General features: G+C 44.9%; 2 protein-coding genes across 2 annotated transcripts in view; one reads left to right on the forward strand and one right to left on the reverse strand.

Moving 5' to 3' along the window:
• The window catches only part of LOC139421678 (guanine nucleotide exchange protein smcr8a-like), a 28,272-nt gene extending 16,501 nt beyond the window's left edge, over positions 1-11,771 (reverse strand). Inside the window, exons 1-5 of the mRNA XM_071172769.1 lie at positions 11,345-11,771; positions 11,091-11,239; positions 9,206-9,234; positions 8,814-9,045; positions 6,998-8,620 (exon numbers count right to left, since the gene is read on the reverse strand). Coding sequence (XP_071028870.1) covers positions 6,998-8,620; positions 8,814-9,045; positions 9,206-9,234; positions 11,091-11,239; positions 11,345-11,542 — 2,231 coding nt within the window. The 5' untranslated portion in view covers positions 11,543-11,771. The remainder of the gene's footprint in view (positions 1-6,997; positions 8,621-8,813; positions 9,046-9,205; positions 9,235-11,090; positions 11,240-11,344) is intronic.
• Positions 11,772-12,339: 568 nt separating this feature from the next.
• The window catches only part of LOC139421680 (DNA topoisomerase 3-alpha-like), a 47,196-nt gene continuing 34,262 nt past the window's right edge, over positions 12,340-25,273 (forward strand). Inside the window, exons 1-6 of the mRNA XM_071172771.1 lie at positions 12,340-12,968; positions 14,228-14,287; positions 14,483-14,556; positions 14,720-14,795; positions 15,238-15,346; positions 15,488-15,631. Coding sequence (XP_071028872.1) covers positions 12,747-12,968; positions 14,228-14,287; positions 14,483-14,556; positions 14,720-14,795; positions 15,238-15,346; positions 15,488-15,631 — 685 coding nt within the window. The 5' untranslated portion in view covers positions 12,340-12,746. The remainder of the gene's footprint in view (positions 12,969-14,227; positions 14,288-14,482; positions 14,557-14,719; positions 14,796-15,237; positions 15,347-15,487; positions 15,632-25,273) is intronic.

Genomic DNA, 25,273 nt, shown 5'->3' on the forward strand with positions numbered 1-25,273 from the left:
GCTTGTGTTTCTAGCTCCAACAGTACAGTAATATATAATGCTTGTGTTTCTAGCTCCATCAGTACAGTAATATCTAATGCTTGTGTTTCTAGCTCCAACAGTAATATCTAATGCTTGTGTTTCTAGCTCCAACAGTAATATCTAATGCTTGTGTTTCTAGCTCCATCAGTACGGTAATATCTAATGCTTGTGTTTCTAGCTCCATCAGTACAGTAATATCTAATGCTTGTGTTTCTAGCTCCAACAGTGCAGTAATATCTAATGCTTGTGTTTCTAGCTCCAACAGTACAGTAATATCTAATGCTTGTGTTTCTAGCTCCAACAGTAATATCTAATGCTTGTGTTTCTAGCTCCAACAGTAATATCTAATGCTTGTGTTTCTAGCTCCAACAGTAATATATAATGCTTGTGTTTCTAGCTCCAACAGTAATATCTAATGCTTGTGTTTCTAGCTCCAACAGTACAGTAATATCTAATGCTTGTGTTTCTAGCTCCATCAGTACAGTAATATATAATGCTTGTGTTTCTAGCTCCAACAGTACAGTAATATCTAATGCTTGTGTTTCTAGCTCCAACAGTAATATCTAATGCTTGTGTTTCTAGCTCCAACAGTGCAGTAATATCTAACTAAATGCTTGTGTTTCTAGCTCCATCAGTACAGTAATATCTAATGCTTGTGTTTCTAGCTCCAACAGTAATATCTAATGCTTGTGTTTCTAGCTCCAACAGTAATATCTAATGCTTGTGTTTCTAGCTCCAACAGTACAGTAATATCTAATGCTTGTGTTTCTAGCTCCAACAGTAATATATAATGCTTGTGTTTCTAGCTCCAACAGTACAGTAATATATAATGCTTGTGTTTCTAGCTCCATCAGTACAGTAATATCTAATGCTTGTGTTTCTAGCTCCAACAGTCAGTAATATATAATGCTTGTGTTTCTAGCTCCAACAGTGCAGTAATATCTAATGCTTTTGTTTCTAGCTCCAACAGTAATATATAATGCTTGTGTTTCTAGCTCCAACAGTGCAGTAATATCTAATGCTTGTGTTTCTAGCTCAATCAGTACAGTAATATCTAATGCTTGTGTTTCTAGCTCCAACAGTGCAGTAATATCTAATGCTTGTGTTTCTAGCTCCAACAGTGCAGTAATATCTAATGCTTGTGTTTCTAGCTCCAACAGTAATATATAATGCTTGTGTTTCTAGCTCCAACAGTACAGTAATATATAATGCTTGTGTTTCTAGCTCCAACAGTACAGTAATATCTAATGCTTGTGTTTCTAGCTCCAACAGTAATATCTAATGCTTGTGTTTCTAGCTCCAACAGTAATATCTAATGCTTGTGTTTCTAGCTCCATCAGTACAGTAATATCAAATGCTTGTGTTTCTAGCTCCATCAGTACAGTAATATCTAATGCTTGTGTTTCTAGCTCCAACAGTGCAGTAATATCTAATGCTTGTGTTTCTAGCTCCAACAGTGCAGTAATATCTAATGCTTGTGTTTCTAGCTCCAACAGTAATATATAATGCTTGTGTTTCTAGCTCCAACAGTACAGTAATATATAATGCTTGTGTTTCTAGCTCCAACAGTACAGTAATATCTAATGCTTGTGTTTCTAGCTCCAACAGTAATATCTAATGCTTGTGTTTCTAGCTCCAACAGTAATATCTAATGCTTGTGTTTCTAGCTCCAACAGTACAGTAATATATAATGCTTGTGTTTCTAGCTCCAACAGTACAGTAATATTTAATGCTTGTGTTTCTAGCTCCAACAGTAATATCTAATGCTTGTGTTTCTAGCTCCATCAGTACAGTAATATATAATGCTTGTGTTTCTAGCTCCAACAGTACAGTAATATTTAATGCTTGTGTTTCTAGCTCCAACAGTAATATCTAATGCTTGTGTTTCTAGCTCCATCAGTACAGTAATATCTAATGCTTGTGTTTCTAGCTCCAACAGTCAGTAATATCTAATGCTTGTGTTTCTAGCTCCAACAGTGCAGTAATATCTAACTAAATGCTTGTGTTTTTAGCTCCATCAGTACAGTAATATCTAATGCTTGTGTTTCTAGCTCCAACAGTAATATCTAATGCTTGTGTTTCTAGCTCCATCAGTAATATCTAATGCTTGTGTTTCTAGCTCCAACAGTAATATCTAATGCTTGTGTTTCTAGCTCCAACAGTACAGTAATATCTAACTAAATGCTTGTGTTTCTAGCTCCAACAGTAATATATAATGCTTGTGTTTCTAGCTCCATCAGTACAGTAATATATAATGCTTGTGTTTCTAGCTCCAACAGTACAGTAATATATAATGCTTGTGTTTCTAGCTCCAACAGTATAGTAATATCTAACTAAATGCTTGTGTTTCTAGCTCCATCAGTACAGTAATATCTAATGCTTGTGTTTCTAGCTCCAACAGTGCAGTAATATATAATGCTTGTGTTTCTAGCTCCAACAGTGCAGTAATATCTAATGCTTGTGTTTCTAGCTCCAACAGTAATATCTAATGCTTGTGTTTCTAGCTCCAACAGTACAGTAATATATAATGCTTGTGTTTCTAGCTCCAACAGTAATATCTAATGCTTGATACAGTAGAATAGGACTAATGTAAGTAATGCATAGATTAAGATACAGTAGAATATAGTATATACATATGAGATGAGTAACAGTATAGTAATATCTAACTAAATGCTTGTGTTTCTAGCTCCATCAGTACAGTAATATCTAATGCTTGTGTTTCTAGCTCCATCAGTACAGTAATATATAATGCTTGTTTCTAGCTCCAACAATGCTTGTTTCTAGCTCCAACAGTGCAGTAATATCTAATGCTTGTGTTTCTAGCTCCAACAGTGCAGTAATATCTAATGCTTGTGTTTCTAGCTCCAACAGTAATATCTAATGCTTGTGTTTCTAGCTCCAACAGTAATATCTAATGCTTGTGTTTCTAGCTCCAACAGTACAGTAATATCTAACTAAATGCTTGTGTTTCTAGCTCCAACAGTAATATATAATGCTTGTGTTTCTAGCTCCATCAGTACAGTAATATATAATGCTTGTGTTTCTAGCTCCAACAGTACAGTAATATATAATGCTTGTGTTTCTAGCTCCAACAGTATAGTAATATCTAACTAAATGCTTGTGTTTCTAGCTCCAACAGTGCAGTAATATATAATGCTTGTGTTTCTAGCTCCAACAGTGCAGTAATATCTAATGCTTGTGTTTCTAGCTCCAACAGTAATATCTAATGCTTGTGTTTCTAGCTCCAACAGTACAGTAATATATAATGCTTGTGTTTCTAGCTCCAACAGTAATATCTAATGCTTGATACAGTAGAATAGGACTAATGTAAGTAATGCATAGATTAAGATACAGTAGAATATAGTATATACATATGAGATGAGTAATGCATAGACTAAGATACAGTAGAATAGGACAGAATATAGTATATACATATGAGATGAGTAATGCATAGACTAAGATACAGTAGAATAGGATAGAATATAGTATATACATATGAGATGAGTAATGCATAGATTAAGATACAGTAGAATATAGTATATACATATGAGATGAGTAATGCATAGACTAAGATACAGTAGAATAGGACAGAATATAGTATATACATATGAGATGAGTAATACATAGACTAAGATACAGGATATAGTATATACATGAGTATCTCAGCCTCCCACAGCCCTGTTCTGTAAGATCACAATGAGTATCTCAGCCTCCCACAGCCCTGTTCTGTAAGATCACAATGAGTATCTCAGCCTCCCACAGCCCTGTTCTGTAAGATCACAATGAGTATCTCAGCCTCCCACAGCCCTGTTCTGTAAGATCACAAGGAGTATCTCAGCCTCCCACAGCCCTGTTCTGTAAGATCACAATGAGTATCTCAGCCTCCCACAGCCCTGTTCTGTAAGATCACAATGAGTATCTCAGCCTCCCACAGCCCTGTTCTGTAAGATCACAAGGAGGGGAAAGAGAAACTTGGAAAGAAATGAATTGAAGGCAGACATTGGGAGGTTGAAGTCGCCAAGAACGATGAGTGGCGAGCCATCGTCAGGAAATGAGCTAATCAATGTGTCTAGCTCATTAAGGAACTCTCCGAGGTGTCGTGCTCATTGAGGAACTCTCCGAGGTGTCGTGCTCATTGAGGAACTCTCCGAGGTGTCGTGCTCATTGAGGAACTCTCCGAGGTGTCGTGCTCATTGAGGAACTCTCCGAGGTGTCGTGCTCATTGAGGAACTCTACGAGGTGTCTAGCTCATTGAGGAACTCTCCGAGGTGTCGTGCTCATTGAGGAACTCTCCAATGACAATAATGTTACAGTTGAGTGGACAAGTGACAGTGACAGCAGGTGAGAGAGAGAGCAGATGGACAGGTGAGAGAGGGAGCAGATGGAAAGGTGAGAGAGGGAGCAGATGGAACGGTGAGAGAGGGAGCAGATGGACAGGTGAGAGACAGCAGATGGATAGGTGAGAGAGACAGCAGAAGGACAGGTGGGAGAGTGAGCAGATGGACAGGTGAGAGAGAGGGAGCAGATGGACAGGTGAGAGAGAGAGAGCAGATGGACAGGTGAGAGAGAGGGAGCAGATGGACAGAGAGTAGATGGACAGGTGAGAGAGAGGGACTGATGGACAGGTGAGAGAGAGAGAGCAGATGGACAGGTGAGAGAGAGGGAGCAGATGGACAGGTGAGAGAGAGGGAGCAGATGGACAGGTGAGAGAGAGGGAGCAGATGGACAGAGAGAGTAGATGGACAGGTGAGAGAGAGAGCAGATGGACAGGTGAGAGAGAGCAGATGGAACAGGTGAGAGAGAGGGAGCAGATGGACAGGTGAGAGAGAAGGAGCAGATGATGGGGAGCAGATGGACAGGTGAGAGAGGGAGCAGATGGAAAGGTGAGAGGGAGCAGATGGAAAGGTGAGAGGGAGCAGATGGACAGGTGAGAGAGAGAGCAGATGGAGAGGTGAGAGAGAGCAGATGGAGAGGTGAGAGAGAGAGCAGATGGACAGGTGAGAGAGAGCAGATGGACAGGTGAGAGAGAGGGAGCAGATGGACAGAGAGTAGATGGACAGGTGAGAGAGAGAGCAGATGGACAGGTGAGGGAGAGCAGATGGACAGGTAAAAGAGAAGGAGCGGGGGGGGGGCAGGTATAGAAAACACCTTCCATGGAGGGGGGGGGGGGGGCAGGTATAGAAAACACCTTCCATGGGGGGGGAGCAGGTATAGAAAACACCTTCCATGGATGGGGGGGCAGGTATGGAAAACACCTTCCATGGGGGGGGGGGGGGGGCAGGTATAGAAAACACCTTCCATGGGGGGGAGCAGGTATAGAAAACACCTTCCATGGGGGGGGCAGGTATAGAAAAAACCTTCCATGGGGGGGGGGGGGCAGGTATAGAAAACACCTTCCATGGGGGGGGGAGCAGGTATAGAAAACACCTTCCATGGGGGGGGAGCAGGTATAGAAAACACCTTCCATGGAGGGGGGGGGGGGGGAGAGAGCAGGTATAGAAAACACCTTCCATGGAGGGGGGGGGGGGGGAGCAGGTATAGAAAACACCTTCCATGGGGGGGGGGGGGCAGGTATAGAAAACACCTTTCATGGGGGGAGCAGGTATAGAAAACACCTTCCATGGAGGGGGGGGGGGGGGGGGGGGGGCAGGTATAGAAAACATCTTCCATGGGGGGGGAGCAGGTATAGAAAACACCTTCCATGGGGGGAGGGGGGGGGGGGAGAGTAGGTATAGAAAACACCTTCCATGGAGGGGGGGGGAGAGTAGGTATAGAAAACACCTTCCATGGAGGGGGGGGGGGGGAGAGCAGAGCAGGTATAGAAAACACCTTCCATGGGGGGGGGGGGGGGGAGCAGGTATAGAAAACACCTTCCATGGGGGGGGGGGGGAGCAGGTATAGAAAACACCTTCCATGGGGGGGGGGGGGAGCAGGTATAGAAAACACCTTCCATGGGGGGGGGGGAGCAGGTATAGAAAACACCTTCCATGGGGGGGGAGCAGGTATAGAAAACACCTTCCATGGGGGGGGGGGGGGGGGGAGACCAGGTATAGAAAACACCTTCCATGGGGGGGGGGGGGGGGAGCAGGTATAGAAAACACCTTCCATGGGGGGGGGGGGGGGGGGGGAGCAGGTATAGAAAACACCTTCCATGGGGGGGGGGGGGAGCAGGTATAGAAAACACCTTCCATGGAGGGGGGGGGGGGAGACCAGGTATAGAAAACACCTTCCATGGGGGGGGGGGGGGGGAGCAGGTATAGAAAACACCTTCCATGGGGGGGGGGAAAACACCTTCCATGGGGGGGGGGAGCAGGTATAGAAAACACCTTCCATGGAGGGGGGGGGGGGCAGGTATAGAAAACACCTTCCATGGGGGGGGGGGGGGGCAGGTATAGAAAACACCTTCCATGGAGGGGGAGGGGGGGGCAGGTATAGAAAACACCTTCCATGGGGGGGGGGGGGGGGGGGGGCAGGTATAGAAAACACCTTCCATGGAGGGGGGGGGGGGGAGCAGGTATAGAAAACACCTTCCACGGGGGGGGGTAGCAGGTATAGAAAACACCTTCCATGGGGGGGGGCAGGTATAGAAAACACCTTCCATGGAGGGGGGGTATAGGGAGGGCAGGTATAGAAAACACCTTCCATGGAGGGGGGGGGGGGGCAGGTATAGAAAACACCTTCCATGGGGGGGGGGGGAGGGGGGGGCAGGTATAGAAAACACCTTCCATGGGGGGGAGCAGGTATAGAAAACACCTTCCATGGAGGGGGGGGCAGGTATAGAAAACACCTTCCATGGAGGGGGAGCAGGTATAGAAAACACCTTCCATGGAGGGGGGGGGGAGCAGGTATAGAAAACACCTTCCATGGGGGGGGGGGGGGGGGGGGGGGAGCAGGTATAGAAAACACACACATAGACTGGAGATATCAGGAGTCCTCTAAGCTATAGAATGAATTAATCAACCAATGAGTGACTCACCTGAGCGCTCCCTGCCCGGCCCTCTTCTTCTGCCTCAGCGTTACCAACCCCCCGTACCCCAGAGGTGAGCCGGCCCGTTCGGACCCCGTAGACGCTGACATGGTACAGTCCCACCCGTCCTGGTCCGAACCCCTGGAGGTGGTATCTCCCGAGGAGGAGACGGGCAGGTCCAGCCCAGCCCCAGGGCTCGGGCAGTGGGGGGAACCCAGGCCGTAGTCCCCCTGGACCGGCAGCAGGGCCTGGGGCTCCTGGTTGACCACCAGGGGAAGGGGTAGAGAGCCGGGCTGCAGCCCAGAAGCAGGCAGCATGTCTGGGGGAGAAGAGTTGTACAGGAAGCCCTCCTGAGACATGCAGCAGGCCGTGTCCATCTGGACCAGTAACTCAGGGTCAGGAACTCTCTGTCCATCACCCTCCTCTGTCTCAGCCCCTCCCTCCTCTGTCTCAGCCCCTCCCTCCTCTGTCTCAGCCCCTCCCTCCTCTGTCTCAGCCCCTCCCTCCTCTCTCCCAAGCACTCCTGCCTCTCCCTCCGTCTTTCCGGTAAACACTCCTTCTGCCTCTCCCTCCCTCTCTCCATTAAACACTCCTTCTGCCTCTCCCTCCCTCTCTCCATTAAACACTCCTTCTGCCTCGCCCTCCCTCTTTCTGTTAACCACTCCTTCTGCCTCTCCCTCCCTCTTTCTGTTAAACACTCCTTCTGCCTCTCCCTCCCTCTCACACACACGGTGTGTCTCACCCTCTCCCCCCTCCTCAGCCTCCAGCAGAAAAACAGGGGTCTGATCTCCTCCCTCCCGTCCCTCCTCCTCCTCCTCTCCTCCACTCCTGTCACTACTAAAGCTGTCCTTATTCTCCTCAGAGCTTTCCTGGTCCTGCGTCTCCATGGTCAGATCAGAGAGTGACGACTCCAGCCTCTCCTCCCCGGTCAGGGCCTCACTCTGCTGGGCAGAGTTATCAGGGCAGGGAGGGTTCACCACCAGACCCTCCACAGACTCCGGTGGCTCGGGGCAAAGCACGATGGAAGGGGTGTGTATATGTGAGTCCGTCCCCACTGTGTGGTTGAGAGAACAGAAGATTCTTCCCAGCACCGCTACTTCCTCTTCCTCCTCCCCTAGCTCCTCCTCAAACAGGAAGTTGGTGATGTTCTGCTTCCTGCGTAGCGCTCGGTCCAGGCGACGGGTGTACAGGTAACACAAGTCCCCCCGGAAACACCGCTCTGTGTGGTTGAGTAGTTCCACGGTGGCCTCGTAGAACCTCTCCTCGCATAACTCCGTCAGGTTCTTCAGACGCTTGGCGAAACACTTGGCCGACTTCCCCTTGATCAGCTGCGGGGTGTAGGACTGCCTCCTCTGTCCCGCCTCCTCCCCCGTGTCACGGTCGGGGCCAGGCGGCGCGTCTCTGTGTCTCTGTGACTCTGTGACACAGTGTTGACAGTGTGCGGCGTGGGGGTCTCGGCGGGGGCGGAGGGGGTACGAGGTGATCTGCCTCAGCAGGTCTCGGTGCTCGTAGATACTCTTCTCCATCGCCGCAAGCTCATTGGCCTTGTCCACCGCGCGGGCGGAGTAACACCCCTGAGGCCCCGCCTCCCGCTGAAGCCCCTCCTCTTTCTGCAGAACAGACCGTGTGTACCTGGCAGGAGAAGCACAACAGGAAGTTACAACAGATGGTAGCAGTAGGAACCTGTCAGAGTGTGTCAGAGTGTGTGTCAGAGTGTGTGTGTGTGTGTGTCAGTGTGTGTGTGTCAGAGTGTGTGTGTGTGTGTGTGTGTCAGAGTGTGTGTGTATGTCAGAGCGTGTGTGTCAGAGTGTGTGTGTCCTCGTACTCCAGGTCACGTAGCTTCCTCTGCAGCTCGCGGGCGAAGGCCCGTCGGTTTCCGGTCTTCAGGCACTCGGAGGCGCGGGAGAAGAGGAGCGACAGCTCCTGGAACTGCAGCATGATCTTCCTCTCGTCGGCAGAGACGTAGGCCATGCAGAACGGGCGGACGAAGCCTCGGGCCTCCAGGTCATAGAGCGTCAGGTGGTGAACGTAGGCAAACGCCCCCTCCTTGGAGTCACCTAGCACCACCCGGGAGTCCTCCACAAAACTACAGGGGAGGAGAGAACAGACTAGTCAAACGCCCCCTCCTTAGAGTCACCCAGAACCACCCGGGAGTCCTCCACAAAACTACAGGGGAGGAGAGAACAGACTAGTCAAACGCCCCCTCCTTAGAGTCACCCAGCACCACCCGGGAGTCCTCCACAAAACTACAGGGGAGGAGAGAACAGACTAGTCAAACGCCCCCTCCTTAGAGTTACCCAGAACCACCCTGGAGTCCTCCACAAAACTACAGGGGAGGAGAGAACAGACTAGTCAAACGCCCCCTCCTTAGAGTTACCCAGAACCACCCTGGAGTCCTCCACAAAACTACAGGGGAGGAGAGAACAGGATGATACAATTAGAGTAGAATATAATAGAATGTAACAGAATTAGAGTAGAATATAATAGAATGTAACAGAAAATAATTAGAATAGAACAGAATTAGAGTAGAATATAATAGAATGCAACAGAACAGAATTAGAGTAGAATGTAACAGAAAAGAATTAGAGTAGAATATAATAGAATGTAACAGAACAGAATTAGAGTAGAATGTAACAGAAAAGAATTAGAGTACAATATTATATTATATTCTACTGTAATTATTTTCTGTTACATTCTAACAAGAATAGAACAGAAAATAATTATAGCAGAATAGAACAGAATTAGAGTAGAATATAATGTAACAGGAAATAACAGAAAATAATTAGAATAGAACAGAATTAGAGTAGAATATAACTAGAGTAGAATATAACTATAGAACAGAATATAACTAGAGTAGAATAGAACAGAATATAACTAGAGTAGAATAGAACAGAATAGAACTAGAGTAGAATAGAACAGAACTAGAGTAGAATAGAACTAGAGTAGAATAGAACTAGAGTAGAATAGAACTAGAGTAGAATAGAACAGAATAGAACTAGAGTAGAATAGAATAGAACATAATAGAACTAGAGTAGAATAGAACAGAATAGAATAGAACTAGAGTAGAATAACAGAATAGAAGTAGAGTAGAATAGAACAGAATTAGAGTAGAATAGAATTAGAGTAGAATATAATAGAATGTAACAGAAAACAGTAAAATAGGATGTCATTACAGTAGAGTACAATACAAATACAATATCATTAGAGTAGAGTACAAATACAATAGGATATCATTAGAGTAGAGTACAAATACAATAGGACATCATTAGAGTAGAGTACAAATACAATAGGATATCATTAGAGTAGAGTACAAATACAATAGGATATCATTAGAGTAGAGTACAAATACAATAGGATATCATTAGAGTAGAGTACAAATACAATAGGATATCATTAGAGTAGAGTACAAATACAATAGGATATCATTAGAGTAGAGTACAAATACAATAGGATATCATTAGAGTAGAGTACAATACAATAGGATATCATTAGAGTACAATACAAATACAATAGGATATCAGTAGAGTAGAGTACAAATACAATAGGATATCATTAGAGTAGAGTACAATACAATACAATAGGATATCATTAGAGTAGAGTACAAATACAATAGGATATCAGTAGAGTAGAGTACAAATACAATAGGATATCATTAGAGTAGAGTACAAATACAATAGGATATCATTAGAGTAGAGTACAAATACAATAGGATATCAGTAGAGTAGAGTACAAATACAATAGGATATCATTAGAGTAGAGTACAAATACAATAGGATATCATTAGAGTAGAGTACAAATACAATAGGATATCATTAGAGTAGAGTACAAATACAATAGGACATCATTAGAGTACAATACAAATCAAACATCAGAGTGGAGTACAATAAAACATAATAAAATAGGACATCATTAGAGTACAATACAAATCAAACATCAGAGTGGAGTACAAATACAATAGGATATCATTAGAGTAGAGTACAAATACAATAGGACATCATTAGAGTACAATACAAATCAAACATCAGAGTGGAGTACAATAAAACATAATAAAATAGGACATCTGAGTGGAGTACAATAAAACATAATAAAATAGGACAGCCACCTGAGTCGTGGGTATCCGCTGCCGGTGGGGTGTCCTACGAACGAGGCCTGGTAGTCAACAGACATGATCCTCAGACTGAAGTAGTTCAGGTCAAAGGTCCCAAACACCTTTGGGTCGTCCGGAATGGTGAGAAGAGGCTGGGGGCCCACCTGGAGGGGAGGACAACACAAGGTCAGCTCATTACACACACACACCCCGTCCGGACAGATCAGATCAACACACACACCCCTCCCCCAGTTGCCCATGGTACCGACCTGCTCAGAGAACTCTGATATGAGGATGAAGTCCTTAGTGAACTTGGCGTATGACGTCTTGGCCCAGGGGTTGGCGTTGTTATTCGATGGGAACAGAGGGACAGAGAACTCTTCTGGCACCACCCAGGGGTTGGGGTACCCTACCTCCCCAAAATCATCCTCCTTAGTAAACGCCACCACGTCTGGGGCACCAATCATCTTTCTCTGGACCGGGCTTGGGTCAGCTTTGACGTCAGAGGAAGTCCATCCACTAGGCTAGCTGTCTGACTGTCCGTCTGTCTGTATCCCTCTACTCGCTGGGAGTAACAGTCCACGACACTGACGGTTGTCTGTCTGTCTGTCTGCGTCCCGTTACCTCTACCAGCTGGGAGTGGTCTTCACCTGTCTGTCCATGATGATAAAATACGATGCAGGAAGGCCACACATCAACATGTCTGTCACCGCTGTATATAAACAATAGCACTTAACACCGGGACTATCTCTCTGGCTCCGTCCCCCGTACAGTACCGACGTCAAGACAGTTATCTGGCAAACAGACGACGCGTAACGGAACACGACCGTATCCCGACACTCCATCAATGACACATTGCTCGTCCGGGGAATCGTGCACCGTTACCGGGTAATATCGGCAGTGGCCCGTCATGCACTGGTATAATAAAGTCCCAGTAGTAAATACGGTGAAACTATTTAATGTTAAATGTACATCCTGACCGTAGCCATATTAAAATCCGCTGGTAGTTACCACGTGACCAGCTCACATAAGGAAGTAGCTAACTGTCCTAAAATTACAAACCTAATATTACACATTCAACGTGATTTAAGATTATGAATCACAATTTCAATCTTGAAAATAGATACTCTTCGCGTAGTATTTTTGGCGTAAAATTAAAGGACATCGGCATAAAAAGTATTATTCACAAGAACAGGAAGGGGTTTTACGACAGTTGTTTTACGACATCGTCGTTTTACGACTGCTGTCGTTGACAGGCGCGGAATTTGTAAAATCAACAACATCACATTTATCTGCCGTTTTTACCAACCCTTTCAGTTGGAAAAATAGTTTTAAAACTATTTATTTATTAGCAGATTGGGTCCACGCTAATGCACGTTACATTGTAAATTGTGTTTAGGTGATCAGGAAAATTGTAAGGTTAAGCTTCGGCATGTAAACTTAGTTTCAGGGTTGAAGTTTGACATGATTTAGCTAGCTACTCCCATCAAGCTAACTGACCCTGTGAGATCTGGACAGTTTTATGTTGTGTCAATCTGTTGGATCAGTCAAAATAACAGTTTGTAACAACGCTTCAGGAGTTATATTGACTAATGTTAGCTGGGCACGACGTGTGTGTGTAACGTTATGCCAAGTGTAGCTCCAACGCGCCCTGGCTAGGCTAGGCTAGCTATGCTGATACATCATCTGACTAGGGCTCTGTTCACATCCGGACGACCGTTAACGTTACGGCTCCAGGTCCACAGGGGGTTTAGCGTCACCGGACAGAAGAGGACAGACTCCCCGGGAGACATGATCCGGAGGACTCAGATCAAACGGGTTCTCTGTGTGGCGGAGAAGAATGACGCGGCCAAATGCATCGCGGAGATCATGTCTGACGGCAGAGCGAGGAGGGTGGGTCTGTCTGTGTGTGTTTGGGTCTTAGGTGTGTGAGATAAATGGTTTTTATCAGTACATGGGACGATTGTCTGTTTATCTCAGCTTCCAGCTGTCTTCCCATGACATAATGTCTCACATCATCAGGTGTGATTGTCTCTGTTTATTGTCTCTGGCTGTCTGTCAATAATAAACTGTCTGTTGTCTGTGTTTCAGAGGGAGGGGCTGTCTGTCTATAATAAACTGTCTGTGTTTCAGAGGGAGGGGCTGTCCGTCTATAATAAACTGTCTGTTGTCTGTCTATAATAAACTGTCTGTTGTCTGTGTTTCAGAGTGAGGGGCTGTCTGTCTATAATAATCTGTCTGTGTTTCAGAGGGAGGGGCTGTCTGTCTATAATATAGTGTCTGTGTTTCAGAGGGAGGGGCTGTCTGTCTATAATAAACTGACTGTGTTTCAGAGTGAGGGGCTGTCTGTCTATAATAAACTGTCTGTTGTCTGTGTTTCAGAGGGAGGGGCTGTCTGTCTATAATAAACTGTCTGTGTTTCAGAGGGAGGGGCTGTCTGTCTATAATAAACTGTCTGTGTTTCAGAGGGAGGGGCTGTCTGTCTATAATAAACTGTCTGTTGTCTGTGTTTCAGAGTGAGGGGCTGTCTGTCTATTATAAACTGTCTGTTGTCTGTGTTTCAGAGGGAGGGGCTGTCTGTCTATAATAAACTGTCTGTTGTCTGTGTTTCAGAGGGAGGGGCTGTCTGTCTATAATAAACTGTCTGTTGTCTGTGTTTCAGAGTGAGGGGCTGTCTGTCTATAATATACTGTCTGTGTTTCAGAGTGAGGGGCTGTCTGTCTATAATATAATGTCTGTGTTTCAGAGGGAGGGGCTGTCTGTCTATAATATACTGTCTGTTGTCTGTGTTTCAGAGTGAGGCGCTGTCTGTCTATAATATACTGTCTGTGTTTCAGAGGGAGGGGCTGTCTGTCTATAATATACTGTCTGTGTTTCAGAGGGAGGGGCTGTCTGTCTATAATATACTGTCTGTGTTTCAGAGGGAGGGGCTGTCTGTCTATAATAAACTGTCTGTGTTTCAGAGGGAGGGGCTGTCTGTCTATAATAAACTGTCTGTGTTTCAGAGGGAGGGGCTGTCTGTCTATAATAAACTGTCTGTTGTCTGTGTTTCAGAGGGAGGGGCTGTCTGTCTATAATATACTGTCTGTTGTCTGTGTTTCAGAGGGAGGGGCTGTCTGTCTATAATATACTGTCTGTTGTCTGTGTTTCAGAGGGAGGGGCTGTCTGTCTATAATAAACTCTATGAGTTTGAATACAACCTGTTTGGAAGGGTAAGTAGCAGCATGCAACACTACTCCTGCTCTATCCCAGTAGTAACTGCTCTATCCCAGTAGTAACTGCTCTATCCCAGTAGTAACTGCTCTATCCCAGTAGTAACTGCTCTATCCCAGTAGTAACTGCTCTATCCCAGGTGTGTTTGGGATTTGGTGGTGGCTCATTTTGTGTGTGTGTGTGTGTCCCTACAGAATGTGACGGTGTGTATGACGTCAGTTTCAGGTCATCTGTTGGGTCTGGAGTTCAAGGCTCAGTTCCAGAAATGGTGAGGTTTACGACTTCTGTCATCGTACGACACTTCCTATAGTGCTCTCTCTCTGTGTGTGTGTACCTGTGTGTAACTGTGTGTGTGTGTGTGTGTGTGTGTGTGTGTGTGTGTGTGTGTGTGTGTGTGTGTGTGTGTGTGTGTGTGTGTGTGTGTGTTCCAGGCACAGCTGTAATCCTGTCCTGCTGTTTGATGCTGAGGTGGAGAAGTATTGTCCTGAGAACTTTGTTCAGATCAAGGTAGTCTAGTTGAACGTACTGTTACTGTCTTCTGTCTTGAAATGTTACTGTCTTCTGTCTTGAACTGTTACTGTGGTTCTCTGACACTTCCTTTGATTGGACTCATTGGCATGTTGTTCAATACTGCAATCATGCACTGACATAGAAAGAGTTTCTGAGAGTTTCTGAAAGACAGAGAAAGAGTTTCTGAGTGTTTCTGAAAGACAGAGTTTCTGAAAGACAGAGAAAGAGTTTCTGAAAGACAGACAAAGATTCCGAAGACAGAAACAAACAAGCTTCTCAGTCTGATGTGTGTGTGTAACCTTTTCTCTGTGTGTGTGTGTCTCTCCCTGTGGGTGTGTGTGTCTCTCTGTGCGTGTGTCTCGCTGTGTGTCCCTGTGTGTGTGTCTCTCCCTGTGTGTGTGTGTGGGGGTGTGTGTGTGTCTCTCTGTGTGTCTCCTAGCGGACCCTAGAGAGAGAGGTGAGTCAGTGCCAGGCGCTTGTCATCTGGACAGATTGTGACAGAGAGGGAGAGAACATCGGCTTTGAGGTGATAGACGTCTGCAAAGCAGGTACACACACACACACACACACACACACACACACACACACACACACACACACACACACACACACACACACACACACACCTCTGGCTGGATAATGTGTGTTGTGATAGCAGTTACCCCTCTCTCTGTGTGTGTGTGTTCCAGTCAAGCCCGGTGTGCAGGTGTTCCGTGCTCGGTTCTCTGAGATCACTCCCAACTCTATCAGGAGAGCATGTGACACGCTAACGGAACCAGACGGCAACGTCAGTGATGCTGTGGACGTCCGTCAGGAGCTGGACCTCAGGATAGGTAACACACACACACACTACACACACACACTATACACTACACACTACACACACACACTACACACACACACTATACACTACACACTACACACACACACTACACACACACACTATACACTACACACTACACACACACACTACACACTACACACTACACACACTAACCAGACGGCAACGTCAGTGATGCTGTGGACGTCCGTCAGGAGCTGGACCTCAGGATAGGTAACACACACACACACTACACACACACACTACACACTACACACACTAACCAGACGGCAACGTCAGTGATGCTGTGGACGTCCGTCAGGAGCTGGACCTCAGGATAGGTAACACACACACACACTACACACTACACACACTACACATACACACACACACTACACACTACTAGACACACTACACACACAAACACACACACACACCAAACACCACACACACTACACACACTACACACACATACACACACACCAAACACCACACACTACACACACATACACACACACCAAACACCAGACACACACCAAACACCACACACTACACACACACTACACACACATACACACACACCAAACACCACACACACACCAAACACCACACACTACACACACACTACACACACATACACACACACCAAACACCACACACACACCAAACACCACACCCCCACTAGGGCTCTATAAAATCTACATTGAGTACGGAATCCAGACATTAAAACTGAATTCAACAATATTCAAACATGTATTGAACTTAGTAGGGAATCAACTAAATGTATTGACGTTAGTAGGGAATCAACTAAATGTATTGACGTTAGTAGGGAATCAACTAAATGTATTGAACTTAGTAGGGAATCAACTAAATGTATTGAACTTAGTAGGGAATCAACTAAATGTATTGAACTTAGTAGGGAATCAACTAAATGTATTGAACTTAGTAGGGAATCAACTAAATGTATTGAACTTAGTAGGGAATCAACTAAATGTATTGACGTTAGTAGGGAATCAACTAAATGTATTGAACTTGGTAGGGAATAAACTAGATGTATTGAACTTGGTAGGGAATCAAGTGAATCATAATATATGAACAGAATTCATCAGTGATGGGTATTTCCTTGCAGCTTTCTGAAACAGGAGTGTGTGTGTGTGTGTGTTTTTGTGTGTGTTTGTGTGTGTGTGTTAGACAACCTGGTGTAGGCACACTTCCTGTAGCCGTTAGCAACATGATGCTAATGCTAACCTTCTTCCGATAGAGTTAAATGGAAACTACACAGTAGTCTATGGCTACATGGCAGAATATCGTCTTTTGTTATTTGCATCAATTTCGTAAACTCTGCAATCACATTATTGCTACAGAAACGTGGCTAACCAAACAGAAACGTGGCTAACCAAACAGAAACGTGGCTAACCAAACAGAAACGTGGCTAACCAAACAGAAATGTGGCTAACCTAACAGAAACGTGGCTAACCAAACAGAAATGTGGCTAACCAAACAGAAACGTGGCTAACCTATAAACAGAAACGTGGCTAACCAATAAACAGAAACGTGGCTAACCTATAAACAGAAACGTGGCTAACCTATAAACAGAAACGTGGCTAGGCTAACAGAAACGTGGCTAACCTAACAGAAACGTGGCTAACCTAACAGAAATGTGGCTAACCTAACAAAAACGTGGCTAACCTAACAGAAACGTGGCTAACCTAACAGAAACGTGGCTAACCTAACAGAAACGTGGCTAACCAATAAAAAGAAACGTGGCTAACCAATAAACAGAAACGTGGCTAACCTATAAACAGAAACGTGGCTAACCTATAAACAGAAACGTGGCTAACCTATAAACAGAAACGTGGCTAGGCTAACAGAAACGTGGCTAACCTAACAGAAACGTGGCTAACCTAACAGAAACGTGGCTAACCTAACAGAAACGTGGCTAACCTAACAGAAACGTGGCTAACCAAACAGAAACGTGGCTAACCAAACAGAAACGTGGCTAACCTATAAACAGAAACGTGGCTAGGCTAACAGAAACGTGGCTAACCTAACAGAAACGTGGCTAACAAAACAGAAACGTGGCTAACAGAAACGTGGCTAACCAAACAGAAACGTGGCTAACCAAACAGAAACGTGGCTAACCAAACAGAAACGTGGCTAACAGAACGTGGCTAACCAAACAGAAACATGGTTAACCAAACAGAAACGTGGCTAACCTAACAGAAGCGTGGCTAACAGAAACGTGGCTAACCAAACAGAAACGTGGCTAACCAAACAGAAACGTGGCTAACCAAACAGAAACGTGGCTAACCAAACAGAAACGTGACTATCCAAACAGAAACGTGGCTAACCAAACAGAAACGTGGCTAACAGAACGTGGCTAACCAAACAGAAACATGGTTAACCAAACAGAAACGTGGCTAACCTAACAGAAGCGTGGCTAACAGAAACGTGGCTAACCAAACAGAAACGTGGCTAACCAAACAGAAACGTGGCTAACCAAACAGAAACGTGGCTAACCAAACAGAAACGTGGCTAACCTAACCAAACAGAAGCGTGGCTAACAGAAGCGTGGCTAACAGAAGCGTGGCTAACCAAACAGAAACGTGGCTAACCGAAACAGAAACGTGGCTAACCGAAACAGAAACGTGGCTAACCGAAACAGAAACGTGGCTAACCAAACAGAAACGTGGCTAACCAAACAGAAACGTGGCTAACCAAACAGAAACGTGGCTAACCAAACAGAAATGTGGCTAACCTAACCAAACAGAAGCGTGGCTAACAGAAGCGTGGCTAACAGAAGCGTGGCTAACCAAACAGAAACGTGGCTAACCGAAACAGAAACGTGGCTAACCGAAACAGAAACGTGGCTAACAGAAACGTGGCTAACCGAAACAGAAACGTGGCTAACCCAAACAGAAACGTGGCTAACCAAACAGAAACGTGGCTAACCAAACAGAAACGTGGCTAACAGAAACGTGGCTAACAGAAACGTGGCTAACCAAACAGAAACGTGGCTAACCAAACAGAAACGTGGCTAACCTAACAGTAACGTGGCTAACCAAACAGAAACGTGGCTAATCAAACAGAAACGTGGCTAACCAAACAGAAACGTGGCTAACCAAACAGAAACGTGGCTAACCAAACAGAAACGTGGCTAACCAATAAACAGAAACGTGGCTAACCAATAAACAGAAACGTGGCTAACCTATAAACAGAAACGTGGCTAACCTATAAACAGAAACGTGGCTAGGCTAACAGAAACGTGGCTAACAGAAACGTGGCTAACCTAACAGAAACGTGGCTAACCTAACATAAACGTGGCTAACCTAACAGAAACGTGGCTAACAGAAACGTGGCTAACACAAACGTGGCTAACCAAACAGAAACGTGGCTAACCCTAACAGAAACGTGGCTAACACAAACGTGGCTAACCAAACAGAAACGTGGCTAACCAAACAGAAACGTGGCTAACCAAACAGAAACGTGGCTAACAGAAACAGAAACGTGGCTAACCAAACAGAAACGTGGCTAACCTAACAGTAACGTGGCTAACCAAACAGAAATGTGGCTAACCAATAAACAGAAACGTGGCTAACCAATAAACAGAAACGTGGCTAACCTATAAACAGAAACGTGGCTAACCTATAAACAGAAACGTGGCTAGGCTAACAGAAACGTGGCTAACAGAAACGTGGCTAACCTAACAGAAACGTGGCTAACCTAACAGAAACGTGGCTAACCTAACAGAAACGTGGCTAACCAAACAGAAACGTGGCTAACAGAAACGTGGCTAACACAAACGTGGCTAACCAAACAGAAACGTGGCTAACCAAACAGAAACGTGGCTAACAGAAACGTGGCTAACACAAACGTGGCTAACCGAACAGAAACGTGGCTAACCAAACAGAAACGTGGCTAACCTAACAGTAACGTGGCTAACCAAACAGAAACGTGGCTAACCAAACAGAAACGTGGCTAACAGAAACGTGGCTAACAGAAACGTGGCTAACAGAAACGTGGCTAACAGAAACGTGGCTAACAGAAACAGAAACGTGGCTAGCCTAACAGAAACGTGGCTAACCCAAACAGAAACGTGGCTAACCAAACAGAAACGTGGCTAACCTAACAGAAACGTGGCTAACCTAACAGAAACGTGGCTAACAGAACGTGGCTAACCAAACAGAAACGTGGCTAACCAAACAGAAACGTGGCTAACCAAACAGAAACGTGGCTAACCAAACAGAAACGTGGCTAACAGAAACAGAAACGTGGCTAACCAAACAGAAACGTGGCTAACCTAACAGTAACGTGGCTAACCAAACAGAAATGTGGCTAACCAAACAGAAACGTGGCTAACCAAACAGAAACGTGGCTAACCAAACAGAAACGTGGCTAACCAAACAGAAACGTGGCTAACCAATAAACAGAAACGTGGCTAACCAATAAACAGAAACGTGGCTAACCTATAAACAGAAACGTGGCTAACCTATAAACAGAAACGTGGCTAGGCTAACAGAAACGTGGCTAACAGAAACGTGGCTAACCTAACAGAAACGTGGCTAACCTAACAGAAATGTGGCTAACCTAACAAAAACGTGGCTAACCTAACAGAAACGTGGCTAACCTAACAGAAACGTGGCTAACCTAACAGAAACGTGGCTAACCAATAAAAAGAAACGTGGCTAACCAATAAACAGAAACGTGGCTAACCTATAAACAGAAACGTGGCTAACCTATAAACAGAAACGTGGCTAACCTATAAACAGAAACGTGGCTAGGCTAACAAACGTGGCTAACCTAACAGAAACGTGGCTAACCTAACAGAAACGTGGCTAACCTAACAGAAACGTGGCTAACCTAACAGAAACGTGGCTAACCAAACAGAAACGTGGCTAACCAAACAGAAACGTGGCTAACCTATAAACAGAAACGTGGCTAGGCTAACAGAAACGTGGCTAACAGAAACGTGGCTAACCTAAAGGAAACGTGGCTAACAAAACAGAAACGTGGCTAACAGAAACGTGGCTAACCAAACAGAAACGTGGCTAACCAAACAGAAACGTGGCTAACCAAACAGAAACGTGGCTAACAGAACGTGGCTAACCAAACAGAAACATGGTTAACCAAACAGAAACGTGGCTAACCTAACAGAAGCGTGGCTAACAGAAACGTGGCTAACCAAACAGAAACGTGGCTAACCAAACAGAAACGTGGCTAACCAAACAGAAACGTGGCTATCCAAACAGAAACGTGGCTAACCAAACAGAAACGTGGCTAACAGAACGTGGCTAACCAAACAGAAACATGGTTAACCAAACAGAAACGTGGCTAACCTAACAGAAGCGTGGCTAACAGAAACGTGGCTAACCAAACAGCAACGTGGCTAACCAAACAGAAACGTGGCTAACCAAACAGAAACGTGGCTAACCTAACCAAACAGAAGCGTGGCTAACAGAAGCGTGGCTAACAGAAGCGTGGCTAACCAAACAGAAACGTGGCTAACCGAAACAGAAACGTGGCTAACCGAAACAGAAACGTGGCTAACCGAAACAGAAACGTGGCTAACCGAAACAGAAACGTGGTTAACCGAAACAGAAACGTGGCTAACCGAAACAGAAACGTGGCTAACCGAAACAGAAACGTGGCTAACCGAAACAGAAACGTGGCTAACCAAACAGAAACGTGGCTAACCTAACAGAAGCGTGGCTAACAGAAACGTGGCTAACCAAACAGAAACGTGGCTAACCAAACAGAAACGTGGCTAACCAAACAGAAACGTGGCTAACCAAACAGAAATGTGGCTAACCTAACCAAACAGAAGCGTGGCTAACAGAAGCGTGGCTAACAGAAGCGTGGCTAACCAAACAGAAACGTGGCTAACCGAAACAGAAACGTGGCTAACCGAAACAGAAACGTGGCTAACAGAAACGTGGCTAACCGAAACAGAAACGTGGCTAACCCAAACAGAAACGTGGCTAACCAAACAGAAACGTGGCTAACCAAACAGAAACGTGGCTAACAGAAACGTGGCTAACAGAAACGTGGCTAACCAAACAGAAACGTGGCTAACCAAACAGAAACGTGGCTAACCTAACAGTAACGTGGCTAACCAAACAGAAACGTGGCTAATCAAACAGAAACGTGGCTAACCAAACAGAAACGTGGCTAACCAAACAGAAACGTGGCTAACCAAACAGAAACGTGGCTAACCAATAAACAGAAACGTGGCTAACCAATAAACAGAAACGTGGCTAACCTATAAACAGAAACGTGGCTAACCTATAAACAGAAACGTGGCTAGGCTAACAGAAACGTGGCTAACAGAAACGTGGCTAACAGAAACGTGGCTAACCAAACAGAAACGTGGCTAACCAAACAGAAACGTGGCTAACCTAACAGTAACGTGGCTAACCAAACAGAAACGTGGCTAATCAAACAGAAACGTGGCTAACCAAACAGAAACGTGGCTAACCAAACAGAAACGTGGCTAACCAAACAGAAACGTGGCTAACCAAACAGAAACGTGGCTAACCTATAAACAGAAACGTGGCTAACCTATAAACAGAAACGTGGCTAGGCTAACAGAAACGTGGCTAACAGAAACGTGGCTAACCTAACAGAAACGTGGCTAACCTAACATAAACGTGGCTAACCTAACAGAAACGTGGCTAACAGAAACGTGGCTAACACAAACGTGGCTAACCAAACAGAAACGTGGCTAACCCTAACAGAAACGTGGCTAACACAAACGTGGCTAACCAAACAGAAACGTGGCTAACCAAACAGAAACGTGGCTAACCAAACAGAAACGTGGCTAACCAAACAGAAACGTGGCTAACCTAACAGTAACGTGGCTAACCAAACAGAAATGTGGCTAACCAATAAACAGAAACGTGGCTAACCAAACAGAAACGTGGCTAACAGAAACGTGGCTAACACAAACGTGGCTAACCAAACAGAAACGTGGCTAACCAAACAGAAACGTGGCTAACCTAACAGTAACGTGGCTAACCAAACAGAAACGTGGCTAATCAAACAGAAACGTGGCTAACCAAACAGAAACGTGGCTAACCAAACAGAAACGTGGCTAACCAAACAGAAACGTGGCTAACCAATAAACAGAAACGTGGCTAACCAATAAACAGAAACGTGGCTAACCTATAAACAGAAACGTGGCTAACCTATAAACAGAAACGTGGCTAACCTATAAACAGAAACGTGGCTAACCAATAAACAGAAACGTGGCTAGGCTAACAGAAACGTGGCTAACAGAAACGTGGCTAACACAAACGTGGCTAACCAAACAGAAACGTGGCTAACCCTAACAGAAACGTGGCTAACCAATAAACAGAAACGTGGCTAACCAAACAGAAACGTGGCTAACCAAACAGTAACGTGGCTAACCTAACATAAACGTGGCTAACCTAACAGAAACGTGGCTAACAGAAACGTGGCTAACCTAACAGAAACGTGGCTAACCTAACATAAACGTGGCTAACCTAACAGAAACGTGGCTAACAGAAACGTGGCTAACCAAACAGAAACGTGGCTAACCCTAACAGAAACGTGGCTAACACAAACGTGGCTAACCAAACAGAAACGTGGCTAACCAAACAGAAACGTGGCTAACAGAAACAGAAACGTGGCTAACCAAACAGAAACGTGGCTAACCAAACAGAAATGTGGCTAACCAATAAACAGAAACGTGGCTAACCAAACAGAAACGTGGCTAACCAAACAGTAACGTGGCTAACCAAACAGAAACGTGGCTAACCAATAAACAGAAACGTGGCTAACCTATAAACAGAAACGTGGCTAACCTATAAACAGAAACGTGGCTAACCTATAAACAGAAACGTGGCTAGGCTAACAGAAACGTGGCTAACCTATAAACAGAAACGTGGCTAACCTATAAACAGAAACGTGGCTAACCTATAAACAGAAACGTGGCTAACCTATAAACAGAAACGTGGCTAACCTATAAACAGAAACGTGGCTAACCTATAAACAGAAACGTGGCTAACAGAAACGTGGCTAACCTAACAGAAACGTGGCTAACCTAACAGAAACGTGGCTAACCTAACAGAAACGTGGCTAACCTAACAGAAACGTGGCTAACCAAACAGAAACGTGGCTAACAGAAACGTGGCTAACACAAACGTGGCTAACCAAACAGAAACGTGGCTAACCAAACAGAAACGTGGCTAACAGAAACGTGGCTAACACAAACGTGGCTAACCAAACAGAAACGTGGCTAACCAAACAGAAACGTGGCTAACCTAACAGTAACGTGGCTAACCAAACAGAAACGTGGCTAACCAAACAGAAACGTGGCTAACCAAACAGAAACGTGGCTAACCAATAAACAGAAACGTGGCTAACCTATAAACAGAAACGTGGCTAACCTATAAACAGAAACGTGGCTAACCAAACAGAAACGTGGCTAACCTATAAACAGAAACGTGGCTAACCAAACAGAAACGTGGCTAACCAATAAACAGAAACGTGGCTAACCTATAAACAGAAACGTGGCTAACCTATAAACAGAAACGTGGCTAACCTATAAACAGAAACGTGGCTAACCAAACAGAAACGTGGCTAACCAAACAGAAACGTGGCTAACCTATAAACAGAAACGTGGCTAACCTATAAACAGAAACGTGGCTAACCTATAAACAGAAACGTGGCTAGGCTAACAGAAATGTGGCTAACCTATAAACAGAAACGTGGCTAACCTATAAACAGAAACGTGGCTAACCTATAAACAGAAACGTGGCTAGGCTAACAGAAACGTGGCTAACCTATAAACAGAAACGTGGCTAGGCTAACAGAAACGTGGCTAACCTATAAACAGAAACGTGGCTAACCTATAAACAGAAACGTGGCTAGGCTAACAGAAACGTGGCTAACCTATAAACAGAAACGTGGCTAACCTATAAACAGAAACGTGGCTAACCTATAAACAGAAACGTGGCTAACCTATAAACAGAAACGTGGCTAACCAATAAACAGAAACGTGGCTAACCAAACAGAAACGTGGCTAACCAAACAGAAACGTGGCTAACCAATAAACAGAAACGTGGCTAGGCTAACAGAAACGTGGCTAACCTATAAACAGAAACGTGGCTAGGCTAACAGAAACGTGGCTAACCTATAAACAGAAACGTGGCTAACCTATAAACAGAAACGTGGCTAACCTATAAACAGAAACGTGGCTAACCTATAAACAGAAACGTGGCTAACCAATAAACAGAAACGTGGCTAACCAAACAGAAACGTGGCTAACCAAACAGAAACGTGGCTAACCAAACAGAAACGTGGCTAACCTATAAACAGAAACGTGGCTAGGCTAACAGAAACGTGGCTAACCTATAAACAGAAACGTGGCTAACCTATAAACAGAAACGTGGCTAACCTATAAACAGAAACGTGGCTAGGCTAACAGAAACGTGGCTAACCTATAAACAGAAACGTGGCTAACCTATAAACAGAAACGTGGCTAACCAATAAACAGAAACGTGGCTAACCTATAAACAGAAACGTGGCTAACCTATAAACAGAAACGTGGCTAACAGAAATGTGGCTAACCAAACAGAAATGTGGCTAACCAATAAACAGAAACGTGGCTAACCTAACAGAAACGTGGATTAAA

Source organism: Oncorhynchus clarkii, chromosome 12 (genome assembly GCF_045791955.1).
Source record: "Oncorhynchus clarkii lewisi isolate Uvic-CL-2024 chromosome 12, UVic_Ocla_1.0, whole genome shotgun sequence".
In the NCBI taxonomy this organism is placed as follows: Eukaryota; Metazoa; Chordata; class Actinopteri; order Salmoniformes; family Salmonidae; genus Oncorhynchus; species Oncorhynchus clarkii.